Here is a 13,577-nt window from a genome sequence, read left to right on the forward strand (position 1 = left end):
GGTCACTTTATGTTGACCTCACTGCAGCTAACTCACCAGAAAGGATGGCACCGTTTTCAACAAAGTGACCTGAACTAATTTCAAGTAAATTATATTACAAATAATCATCTTAATGTAAAAACTGTATTTATTCTGCTGCTGCTTCTTAATGTTGCACAAGTGAAAAGAGATGCGGTCAGATGAAATGGGTTCTGAACACAGACAGAGGAAGTGAAGGTAGAAATGTTTCACAAAATGACGCCTCCATAATTGTTCATAATCTGACAGCAGAGCCTGTCAGATATTACCAATATGTCTGCTGTCTCAGATTATTGTCTTTACAGCTGTACTGCACTGGATCCAGCTTATTTTTACAGCAGTGATGCGTCTTCTGATTACATATGTTTCATGTTAAGTTCAGTTTATAGTTATAAGAGCTTCTCATCCTCAAAGCAAGACGAATAAGGTTTTCAGTGTAACAGAATGGGTCATACACAGTACTTTGTCCTGCCACTACACAGAGTAAACCCTCCTTTCTCTGTTCGGTTCCCAGATCACCTTCTCCCTCCCCTGGGCATGAACATGCCTGGACAGTCCCTGTGCTGGTAAATGGTCAGCATGAAAAAGTTTTATTAGACACAAGAAGTTTCTATTCTGTGGTTCTTTCTATATGTGTGCCAAGAGAGCTATGGAGTGATGTTAAGACAAAAATATGTTGCATTCATGGTGATGAAATGGATTATCCTATAGCTTAGATTTACTTTACTATAAGAGGCCAAACTCTTTTATTACCTGTGGCAGTAGCTCTGAGGCTAAGTCTATGGAGGTATTTTGGGCTTGGATGTTTCCACTTTGTCTTATTTAGTGTCAAACACAGAGGCTGATCATTTGACTCACTAGGAGTTATGAGGAAATTCTGTTAAGAATCCAACAAGATGCATTATGTCACCATCTAGTGGCCGGACATGAAAACTGTTGAAGCTCACAGGACACTGGAGTGAGACTCTGCACACTGACAACTACTCTGTTTCTATCTGTGTGCAAAATAAAATACACATTCTCAGAGAATATTGTTAAAGAAATTTAATTCTGAACATAAACTGGTTCTTTCAGATCAAGAGACAAAAAGATGAATATTTGAGATGAAAACAAAGCTATACAATGTCGTCAAGCAAATTTCTTATCATCACAAACTCCTACCAAACCCTCAACATTCATTCATAACTTACAAATATTGTCAGAGCAAGTAAAAACTTATCCAGCTCATCATTTTGTGTCTCCATCCATTTTCTATACACCCTTGTCCCTCAGTGGGGTCAGGAGGTGCTGCTGCCTCTCCAGCTCATGTTCCTGGCGGGAGGCGGGGTCACCTGGACAGGTCACCAGTCACCAGTCTGTCGCAGGGCAACACAGAGACACACAACCATGCACACACACACACACACTCACACCTAGGGGCAACTGTGGGAGGAAACCAGAGTGCCTGGAGAAAACCCACCATGCACAGGGAGAACATGGAGACTCCATGCAGAAAGACCAGGAATTGAACCCAGAACCTTCTTGCTGCAAGGCAGCAGCTCTACCAACTGCTCCACTGTGCAGCCCCATTTTGTGTCTCATAAAGTCCAATTAAAAATGTGACAGACCCAAATAATCTTCATGTGTACATGGTTGTACAAAGAGTGAACAGTCTAAAGATAATTTAAAAAGGCTTTCTTACATAAAGTTCCTGTAGCCACCAAATACAAGCTGCGTTAAAGAGAGTCTGTTTTTCATTCCTGTTTCTGCTCATTTCTCACAATCTAAGCAGCAGATTTTCTTCATCACAAAATATGCTACTTTTCAGTTGAAACAAATAGATCACCTTTTTAACACTGTAGATGATGGAAAAAATAGTATATGAACATTAATTTTTACATAACACAACACGGAACGGTCTGCAGAATTAAAAACATACAACTTCAAGTCATCCACCTCCTGAGAGGGTTTGGAGGCTTTATGGTTGTTTTTTATAAAGAAGTCTCTGGTCCAATTGAATATTTCTGTTATATATAATAAACGTTTCAGTTAAATCCGTGCTGAAATAAATGTCTGGTTTGTTATGATAGGAAACACTGTATGTGGTTCAGAATCAGTTACATAGCAGAAAAGATACATTGATTTAATCCACAGCTGAATAAACAAAGTTTTACTGTTTTCAGCATTTTTTGTTGATAGAAACTTTTTCACCGGAAACTCTGACACTTTCTAAGTTTGTACCTGGTTAACCTGACAACTCTGAGAGTCAAGCAGGTTGTCATTTCTTCCTTTGGGTTTTGGATCATGAAAAATTCAAAATGTCATCTGAAAGTTTTCTCTCTCTCTCCATATGATGTAAAAATATTTGTGCTTCAATGGCACCTAAACATCTTCAGTATGTTGAGGTGGCATGTTGACATCATCTGTGCTGCTGATTTCCTGATTCTCAGAAGTTACACAGAAACACAATGAGGTCAAAACTCTGTCAACTGCACTTTTCCTGAGAAAAACACACATAACTGAGTCTGCAAGAGGACTAAGATAAATAGGAATTGTAACCACAGTAAAGACGGGAAAATTTTCAAAGGGTTTTTCCAAGAGAAAATACATCATGTTGGGTATGAAAAGTAGAATATATGTTAGCAAAACCACAACCAGAATTGAAACAATTCGACGTTTTTCCTCAGCAGAGACGCTGCGAGCTCCAGACAGAGCTTTAATGGTCCCAACCAGGCAGAAGATGAACAAGGGAAGAGGGAGGAGTGTACTAGCAGACTGGATGATTTTTACTATATGAATATCCAAAAGCAGATACATGCCGAAGGTATTAAGAAAAAAGTAGATCCAGACTGCGACACAGACCAACACAGACGTCTTGATGTTTCTTCTAAATCTGTACCACAGCGGCTTGGCAATGACCAGATACCTGAAACAAAGGATACAAGCTGTCAGACATTACTGATGTAATGGTGGCAGAAAGAAACAATAATATGTGTAAACAGACATTTACCTTTCCACGGAGACACACATCATGAAACCAACGCTGGCTGAAATGCTAACGTCGAAGGCAATAAAAGAGAAAACATGAGGTTCGAGTGAAAGCGTATAAATTCTAATGCAGTACTGGAGGATATCAGAAATCAGCAGGTTCAAGATGTAAACTGGAGCAACATGATCCTCTTTCAACTGCAGAGGAAACAAAATGAAAAGTGAACAAAAGCTGAAAATTGAATCCCAAAATTTAAGTTGATTCTGCTTCCACAAATATTACACACTGTTTGACTTTCTTTTGTTCAACCATTCCTTAGATCCAGGTTCAGAGAAAACCAATATAAAAAAAAATCTGCAAACCACAACAAACATACAGCTAGATCTAAGTTAACTAGAACTCACCTTTGATACAACAGCAAAGATGGCCACCAGAGTCAGAGGAAGTCCGGCACAAATGGTGATCCAATTTGCCCAGTACAAGATTTGAAAATAAACTTTGTTCTCTTCATAAAAACTGTTATTGGTTCTGTCAGGTGCATCAGTGTAGTTGAAGATGCTCTGACTGAGGTTTTCTTTCCATGAGGTTCTGCTGATGAGAGAATCTTCCATTCTTCAATATCAAACCTGCATGAGAAAAACAACAAATAATGGAGACTTGATTTTTCTCTTAGCTTAGTTCATGAATGTAATATTACATTTCTATCTAAGGGTAAATCCTAAGAAAAGCTCTTTTGTAAGGAATCAGTTTTAGTACAAAAATAAAGCACATATGTTAAAAATAAACACTGTAATTCTTGAAAGCAATGAGTGGAAAATTATCCAAATGTAAAGTGTCCTCAGTTTCTACCTTATTCTACTGGCATGCAGGTAAATGTTATTTCTAATGTGGCTTCCATAAAATTAAACACATGGGACATAATATTCAGCAGTGTGTTAAATTAATGCGTCTTTCTTTCATTTCTGTACATTAAAAGAAAAAATATTTACCTTTGAAAGTTTAAATATCCTGAAATGGTTCCTGTTTGTAGCCAGTTATTCTTCTCATCTCAACCGTCTGCAGCCTGAGCGTTCTGCAGACAAACTTATGTTAGAGTCTGACCAATCACAGCTGACTTCTCTATTAAAGGAAATGGGCGCAGAGATGATGTCATAAGTCTATTTTCTTTAGAAACAGGAAGACAATGTCTTGTAAGATCACATTTATTTTAAAACTCAGTTGTCACGAACCAACTTGTGTAAAATTTTATTCAGTTAATTTTTCTAGTACCAAATATTCTGTCTATGAAATTTGTAAAAAAAAAGTTAACTTAAGCTTCAATCACCTGTTTTACCTGTTAAACTTAAATGCAACAGATTAAATCATTAATGTTTTGGACTCTGCTGTCATCTCTAACTTTAGAAAAGCTGCAGTCATGGAAACATTTCACATTAACATGTATGTAACAGGGAAAAGCTTGGAGATGCTGGTGGGTGCAGCATGTTGTGCATCTTCTGCTGTTGCTTCATCCCCATGTTGGTTCTTCCATCTTCCTTTATGTGGCGTCAGCTGGTGGCTGTGAGTCCAGATGTGTTTGATCAACTGTGGGCCGCAGAGAGACTGGAGCGGATCGCTTTATGTTGGCCTCACTGAAGCTAACTCACCAGAAACTATCGCAAAAGTAATTTCAACTAAGTTATATTTAAAATAATCATCTCACCATTAAAGTGTTATTTATTTTCCTCTTGTTATTTAACATTGTACAAGTGCATAACTTCTCTCTACTGACTTTTCTTCAGCTTGAACAGATTGTCAGAGATTAACATCGTGCACCATTCTGTCCGAATTTAACGCTGACTGAAACGCGAGTTAAAAAAATATGTAATAAATCAAAACAAAGGACAAAAGTGGAGCTGGGATGTTGGGAAGGAGTCTGTATCTATGTCAACATGCAATACATCAAATTATGTATAAAAAGGAGAACTGTGACAGCACCATGACATCATAAACTGTGAAATTTTATGCAACCACTATGTCCAGTTTGACTTGACCAAAGACCACAGTTCAGTTAATATTACAATATTACATCAGGCCATGTCAAAATCCTTTAAAGAGTAAAAACTATCAAAGACAAAAAATGAGGATGAGAAACCAAGAGAAGATTTTTCACCATCATCAGCCAATCTTTCCAACATTTCCAGACAGATGTAACGGATGGAAAGACTTTAAACAATTCAGATTCTGGGACAGATTAAAGGTCAACATGTATCCCACATGTATCCTCCACATCCTGACATTAAAAACCATTACAGCAGATTCACAGCTGTAAGAAATTAAAATAAATGCTCAGGTCTGACTTCAAGCAGCAGCAGAAAGTAAAGAACGAATCTGTTATAAAATACCAATGAATATCAATGAATGGCTGTAAAAGGAGCTACAATCATAAAAATATTTCTAAACTAAATATAAAAATCCAGTTTACTTCAACTCAGCTCACTATTATATGCTTCCAGGTTTGTGGTGCATAGAAGCTGAATACTGCTGGTTCTGGAGAAGCAGAGCAGAACCAGAACCTGTGGAGTCTGGAGTGTTGGTACAACAGCTGCAGCAGATCTTTAATGTATTGTGGTGCTAAACCGTTCAGTAATTTATAAACTAACAGTATTTTAAAGTCTATTCTCAGTGGAGGGACTTTAAAACTGGTGTGATGAGCTCCGTCTTCCTGGTTTTAGTCAGAACTGCAGCAGCAGCTTCTGGATCAGCTGCAGCTGAAGGACTGATTTGTCTGGCCGACCTGTGAAGATACTGTTGCATTGATCAGTGTAACCAAAGGTAAACACATGGTTGGGTTTCTCTAGATCTCGCTGAGACTTTAGTCATTACATATATTTTCATGCCAAGAAAGTTTACATTTTCTAGCTCATAATTTTTCCCCATCAATTCCAATAATATGAAACATGGCAAACTAAAATAAGCTTCATGAAGTTCATGGTTGTGTATGATTTTCAGATGGTGAATAGTCCAATAATTAAACTAAAAAGGCTTGGATAGAAAATGTTGCTGTCGCCACAAACAGATTATATTAAGTCATTTCCTCTTTCTGCACATTTCTAAGAAACTAAACAGAAGTTTTGTTGACCACAAGCAGAGATGAGGTTTTTCATTTGAAAAAGATTGCTCACTCTATTAACACTAAAGATAATGAAAATTAATAGCATATTAACATTAATATATGTAAAAAACATAAAATAGAAATGTTGGGAAGAATTCAAATACAACAACTTTATTCATCGACCTCCCGGGAGGATTTTGAGTCTTTATGTTTTTTTTAATTAAAATTTTCTATTTGTTTAAAGAACTCTCTTGTCTGATTAAGTATTTTTCTACAAATTGAACATTTCAATAAAATCCCCCTGATTTTACGTATCTGCTTCGTTTCATGTGGATGTTTGTGGTTCAGAAATAATAAAATTATTAATCTAGAGCTAAAACTAGTCTCCCCGTTTTCAGCCCCGTTTGATGACAGAAACTTTTTAAAATAAAAACTGTTTATGTAACACCTTCTGTTGTACCTGACTAAATGTTATGTGTGAAATAAACAGAGAAAGACGATCTATGACAGTTTATTTAAAAAAATGTCAGATACAGAAGTTATGAATCTGAGAATTAAACAGCTTGGAAATAAAGACAGAACCCAAATTTATGTAGTTAATAGATTTTAGTTCCACAAACATAACATGAGCTGCTTTTGTCCTGCTGTGTTCCTGGCATGTGTTTTAATTTGCTTGATGGCAGAGAATGTCCAGTCAACAGGGCAGAGGAAAATTCATGACCAGAGCTGGAGGTCAACTCTGGTTTCCCCAAATGTTCTCCGAAGCACCACAGCCTAGACGAGTCCTGGTGGTCAGGATGGTTGTTCTGCTGAGAGGTGAAGCTCAGCCCGTTCAAAATGTGGATCCAGAGTGAGAATATTCTTGGCAGATGAAAGCAGGACTTTCTTCAATCTGATCAACATCAGGTCCTCTGCGGACAAAAGAGCCTCCAGACTTTTTTTATAGGTTGGGCAGATGAGGCCACTAAAATTTTAAGGTGGCGAATCAAAACGAAAACATAATCTTACTATATCTTCCTATAGCTGATTACTAAGGGATATCAAGATAAAGAAATATATTTTTAAGTCACACAAAAAAATTCAGACATCTATAACTACGTCTTCAACTACCACCAGTTTAGCACTTTATTTATTGCAATTAGCATTTAAGTTCATGCTCCATGTGGACACAGCTATGCTGCTTTTGAAGCAAAAGCTCTGCTGTTGAGTTGCAAAATGATTGCAGCTTGAACCACAGAACCACTGGAGGCTGTTTTCACATTTGTGTCTGACACCAAGCAGTGGAAACATGAGCCTCTTTACTGGCACAAATGTATTTTCTCGACTTCCTGTCACAAAACTCACCACACTGATGCACTTTAAGAACAGAGGTAATACATTTTGGGGCAGAAAACTGTGAAACTGGTGCTGTTAATGACCAGATCCACTCATTCCTGAAGTCAGCAAAACTCAAAGCAGCATGTCAAAAAATGTAAAACGGTGTAAAAGTATAAAAACAATGAGTAGAAGCTCTTTCCAGATAAACTGCGACTGCAGAGTCTGGATCAGCTGAAGATTCTTTTGAAGTGAACGATTTACGTAGCAGTGGCTGGTTGTTCAACTCTAAAAGATGTAAATCCACACAGCAGCTTCTCTGGATCCTACAGATGCTCCTGGTTTTTCAGATGGACATGTGAAAGAAAGCATGAAATATCTTTAACAAAGTTATTTACCTAAAATTGTCAAAAGCCTGGAATTGGTCTGATAGAAACGTCCTCGGTCGGTAACAGACTGGAAAAAGGATATTTATGCTACCTGCTCTGTCGAAACACCGGGGCTGCCTGAACTGGTGTTGCCCATCTGTTGCTCATCATGCATTTTGCAACAACAAATTGAGATCAGAAGCTTGTCTACGGCACTTTTTCTCAGGAAAAGATACATAGTCAGGTCAGCAAGAGGACTAAAAGTCTGCAATATGAATGTTATATTGTTATAAACATCCATATGTCTGATTTCTCTGACCAAAAACCAAATGATACTGGGAAAGAATAAAACTGTGTAAGTAAGGAGCACTACAACCAGAATAGCCACAATTCTCCGCTTTTCATCAGCAGACACACCGTGGGCTGCAGACAAGGCTTTAACGGTCCCAACCAGGAAGAACGTTAACAGAGGCAACGGCAGGAGGAAGAAGACGGCACAGAAGAACCCTATGATCTGAAAACCCAACTTTAGTAAAATAGAAAGGATGAAAAACATAGGAAGCATCCAGATGACAATGCACACCACCAGAGATGTCTTGATGTTTCGCCTGAAGCGATACCACAATGGCCGCGCAACGGCTAAATACCTGCAGGAAAGGAAGCAAATATTAGATTTATAAAGTATTGAATCTGAAAAATCAGACAAGTATAATCAGATAGTTACCTTTCCAAAGAGATACACACCATGAATCCTATGCTGACCATCAAACCATAAAAGTAGGTGTAATGGACGACAACATTACCATGGACTAAGTTCTCTGCAATCATGCAGCAGAGCTGAATTAGGTCAGAAAGAAGAAGGTTGATGATGTAGACTGGAGTGACGTGATCTTTTTTTATCTGCAGGAAAATATAAATATGTTCAGAGATGTTTCTTGTAAACATGATAGAGTTCTGATTGGGCCTAAAATAATCCATCCTGACCCAGAATGAGCATATCCACATTCTGCCTGAGGCCCAAATTAAAACAGACATATTAACATTTTACTGCTTTTGCATTTAAGTAAGCAGCGAAACTTCCTGTTTTAAATTTTGTTTGACATTTCATAAGCTCCAGCTTGTCACATGTTGAAACGGCAGGATCAGCAGGTGCCAATCATCTGGGATATGTGATTATCGTAACTTTATATTGTGCATTCACATAGCCGACTACCGAGGAAACAATCCTGGCCCAACCCAGGCCCACATTTTTACATTTTATTCTGACAAACACTCATAATCAGGGCTTCTCTCTGAACTAAATCTCTTTTATCATTTACTCACCAGGAGATAAACTGCAAAGATGGCAATAACAGTCAAAGGAAGTCCAATGCTTGCGACTATCAGCTGCCCCACATGTGCATACACGGTGACATTGAAGTTGTGATTGCGCATGTTGGATTCCTGAAAGCTCTGGTTGTACATGTCCCTTTTGTCTAATGAGGAGGCCTCTTGGTGTGAAACCTGTTTATGGAGAAAAGCCATTGGAAAATAATCAAGTTATAATCAATTTTCCATTGACAACAGAAGAAGAAAGACAACAAAGAACTTCACAAATAGAGCAAAGTAGTAAATTGTGTGGACTTACAAAGTACCAAATCAGCAAATCTAAACGTCCAACATGGACATCCTACACATTGTCTTATGAAAACAGTACAATTTTATCTTAAACTGCTTCCTGCAACACTGTTACATTTTAAAGGGCTGCTGCTCAAAGCGTAAATGGTAAATGCGCTGTACCTGGGTAATACCCCAAAGTAAATGCTTCACATTCAATCATTCACACGCTGATGATGACAAGTTAATACATTGTTTCCACAGCTGCCGTTCACTGTGCCACAGTGACCTGTGCCACAGTGACCTGTGCCACAGTGACCTGTGCCACAGGTCACTGGGCCTCTGAGGTGTCAGCAGGTGAAATGGTTTACCTAAAGTTACAACAGAGATGGTTGGAGCAAGACTCGAACCAGCAACCCGTCACTGACAGGGTGAACTGCTGCCACCAGGGCCGACCCAAGCCTCCATTGGTCCTAAGCCAAATTTGGTTTTGAGGCCCTTTATTTCTGCTAATAATGTGGATTGCTGCCATCAGCAGTCAGATGATTAAATCATTTGTGTGCCTGGTCTACAGTCATTGCATGTCTGACAGAGCTATTTACATTATATCATATCTGCATACATTTATCAGCAAAGCCGACTTATCTGCTCCGATTTCCTGAATTTTGGGAACATATCGCCAGCTACAGCTTAGAGGAGCTCATTGATATATTAATGCAGTAGCCATGTAGCCTGATGCAATAACATTTTGATAGACAGTGTAAAACATTGATTATTATTTAATTATTGTTATCAAATGTTATGAAGCCAAAAAACCCTCAGAAATATGTCGGGTCAACCAGGAGAATCAACTCATTTAAAGTTAAAGCTCAGTTTCACACAAATAAAAACACTCTAGTATAAATGTTTGGCTGTTGAACTGGACTTTATAGTGAAACTGTGAGTTTTTGTTAATATATTAACGAATCATTATTAAAAAACATTCAGTCCCGGTCCCACCACCTGGTGGCCCCCTAACTGGCAGCCGCTTAGTTTGCTCATGATTTGCGCCGTTGCTACCTACCACCGTGGTGGATAAACGTTTCTGGCTCCCATTGATCAGGGTTTTTCACATAATCGCTCAGTACTCAGGATTTGTTTCGACTCAGAGTTGAGTTGCCTCATTGGACATTTCAGGAACCAGAATCAAGAAGCTCTGAGCCGAAAACAGATACTCTGAGTAAACCTGCTCTGCTCTGCGATACTCAGGAAAGCAGATAAAACGTCAAAATGTGATGCCGACTACATTATTCTTTTCACTGATACCTGGTAATCTTTTTATTAGCTACAACTCTTATAGATCTGTGACTGCAGAACACCACCAAACAATACAGCAGGGTTTCAGACGGCAAGCTACTCATTAATGTCTCCCATCAGACAGTGGGAGGGATCCTATCTAAAAATCTACATCTTAAAATAAAATGTAACTAAAACTAAGTTACATAAAAGAGAAAAGAAGACATTTACACAACCTGCGCAGAATGAAACAAACATCAGTCTGCTTATGAGGAAAATCTTTTGCACGTTTGCAATCGACCCGCAGACAGTAAACATTATGATGGGCACCTCTGCAGTACAGGAACGGTTAAATGCTGCAGTAAGATTCTTGACAACATATCGTAGAAATAAAAATGAAGTGCAGCACGAAGAATTTGTCCTTATTGTGTCAGCTGAGCTATTTCTGGGCTGTAATTTTATTTGAATAGATTATTGAAAGACCACATGTTCTATTTCTTTCAGAGATGCATGACCTTCTCACTTCCAAACCTGTTTTTTTCATCTTCGCAATATTTCCAAAATTCGTTCATCTCTCTCCCGTTCTGATGCTGAGACCCTCATCCAGCCTTCATCTCCTCCAGCCTCGACTTCTGTAACTCACTGTTTATTGGAGTCCACAGAAAACACCTTCAGAGGCTTCAGTTCATTCAAAACGGTGCTGCCAGGATCCTAGTGAGAGCTTGTAAATTTGATCACATCACACCTGCTCTTTACAAGCTTCACTGGCTTCCTGTAACTTATAGGATTCAGTATAAAATTGCGCTTATCACACATCACTGTCTGTATGGAATGTCACCGGATTACCTGAAGGACCTCCTTACTTCACATTCAGCTTCTAGATCCTTACGATCCCAAGCCTGTAATCTTCTCCTCCTTCCTCGATCAAGACTAAGGACTCTGGGTGATGGAGCATGTGCTGTGGCTGCTCCTCGTCTATGGAACTCTCTCCCGGACTATTTGAGAGCCCCGCAATCATTGTCCGATTTTAAAACTGGCTTGAAAACCTTTCTTTTTAGACAAGCCTACTCCACTTTTAAATGACTCTTTTTATTGTTTTTGATTGTTGATTTTATCTGTTTTTAGCTGCACCATGTAGCACTTTGAGATTTTTATTAATGAAAAGTACGCTGTAACTTAAATTGATGATGATGATGATGACTGTGGCAGAAAACATTGTGACCTTCTGCCGGGTCAGTTAAAAAGTAGGACAGACTCAGAGTTTGTTAAAACAACCCTGTTAGCAATCAAGAGTTTGTTCCAGCTTTAACTTGACTCAAGGTAAAGGTTACCTAGCTTTCTGAAAACAGAAAATTATACACATACATGCGTACCACAGTACTTATTCTGAGTTTTCAATAATGCTGCTTTCTAAAATCCCCTGTTCTGAAAAAGGAAACCCTGAGTACCACATAGCAGAGTTGGTCGACTCAGAGCATCGGTTTTCTACTCAGCTTGTCAAGCTGGCTTTCTGAAACAAAGCCTTGTTTTTCTCATATAACAGGAAATCTATCCTGTGAGGTTAAATAAATAGACCAACACCACAAAGCCTAATTTATAACTAAAACCTGTGTGAAGAAACAATTGCATCATTACCAATAAAACCCATTAGATAAATGTTCAGAAAACAAACTGACCTTTAGATGAGTGCAGTCATATAGTCTGATGAACCACAGGAACCAGTGAAACTGTGAGGTGACGAACTGAACGCACGTCAGTTTTATTGGTCAAGCAAAACACAACAAGCCACACAAATGCGTATGTGAGTTTATCAGCGTGAGAATGTGGAGTTTATTTTTTACACTGAGGAGTTTATCAGTAATTAGATACACTTCCTGTGGTGAACAGTCACACCTCATTTCTATTTCTGCAGTGTTGGTGAAGAGTTTTTGTTAAACTCAGTAACTCTCACAGTGTGTGTTAGTGACTGAATCCTCATGGTTTGCATTTTACATAGCGTGTATGTGTGTGTCTGTTGCAATGTACTCTGAATGTGCAAACGCTAAGTTAGCTAGTTTGGGTACAGAGCGGTGAAAGATTTAACATCTTTTCAGACAACAACAAACAGGCAAGTAAAGGCAGTGATGAGTGCATGTTTAACTTTGATCAGATGTTAGTGGCGTCTGTACAGCTAGACATGCTAAATGTTAACTTAAGAAATCTATCTATGTTGGCTTATTTTTTTCAGTCATCTTAATTATTCCCACAGTTTTTCTCAAAAGCTGCACTTTCAGTTGAATCCATGCTGTGTTTGCCCTTCTCTGCCTCTCTTTCTGGTTGCTCTTGAACTCTAGCACCGACTGCTGCTTAGCATTCCCACCTGTAATGACTTCTTGTCTTGTAGTGTAAGGTAATTTTACTTAGCACATTTTCAGCAACCAGGCAGTTCAAAATGATTTACATGAACCAGATGTAACTTAAGATGCCTTAAAATGAGCCGTCATGGCCGACATAATGCAATGTAAGCCTCTGAACCAGATGAGTTGACCTGAAAAACGTGCTGTCATTTTGATCCAACAACAGGTTTTACTCTTCATCTCCTGCATCGTCGTCAGTGGGCATTTTGTTCAGTGCTGAATGGATAATGCTTCACACAAGCTGGAAAGAAAACGTAAAGAATTTAAATTAATCAAAATACAACTTAATGGAAGCTGCTTTCGGGCTGCACAGTGGTGCAGTTGGTAGAGCTGTTGCCTTGCAGCAAGAAGGTTCTGGGTTCGATTCCCGGTCTTTCTGCATGGAGTCTCCATGTTCTCCCTGTGCATGGTGGGTTTTCTCCAGGTACTCCGGTTTCCTCCCACAGTCCAAAAACATGACTGTCAGGTTAATTGGCCTTTCCAAATTGCCCCTAGGTGTGAGTGTGTGTGGTGCATGGTTGTGTATCTCTGTGTTGCCCTGTGACAGACTG

The 13,577-nt window shown here is 38.8% G+C and overlaps 2 protein-coding genes across 2 annotated transcripts; both read right to left on the reverse strand.

The window, feature by feature from the left end:
* Positions 1-1,404: 1,404 nt before the first annotated feature.
* On the reverse strand, positions 1,405-4,130 carry LOC103477165 (G-protein coupled receptor 4-like). Its single transcript, XM_008430100.3, has 4 exons — positions 3,976-4,130; positions 3,391-3,612; positions 3,008-3,183; positions 1,405-2,923 (listed from the first exon to the last, which is right to left on the reverse strand). Exons 2-4 carry the CDS (start codon positions 3,595-3,597, stop codon positions 2,380-2,382), a joined length of 927 nt encoding a protein of 308 aa, XP_008428322.1. The 5' UTR covers positions 3,598-3,612; positions 3,976-4,130; the 3' UTR covers positions 1,405-2,379.
* Positions 4,131-7,484: 3,354 nt separating this feature from the next.
* Positions 7,485-11,648, reverse strand: LOC103477166 (uncharacterized). Its single transcript, XM_081616633.1, has 3 exons — positions 11,520-11,648; positions 9,083-9,262; positions 7,485-8,462 (listed from the first exon to the last, which is right to left on the reverse strand). Exons 1-3 carry the CDS (start codon positions 11,646-11,648, stop codon positions 7,863-7,865), a joined length of 909 nt encoding a protein of 302 aa, XP_081472759.1. The 3' UTR covers positions 7,485-7,862.
* Positions 11,649-13,577: the final 1,929 nt, after the last annotated feature.

The sequence above is a fragment of the Poecilia reticulata genome, chromosome 15, assembly GCF_904066995.2.
Source record: "Poecilia reticulata chromosome 15, P_reticulata-male-v2, whole genome shotgun sequence".
NCBI classification, from domain to species: domain Eukaryota; kingdom Metazoa; phylum Chordata; class Actinopteri; order Cyprinodontiformes; family Poeciliidae; genus Poecilia; species Poecilia reticulata.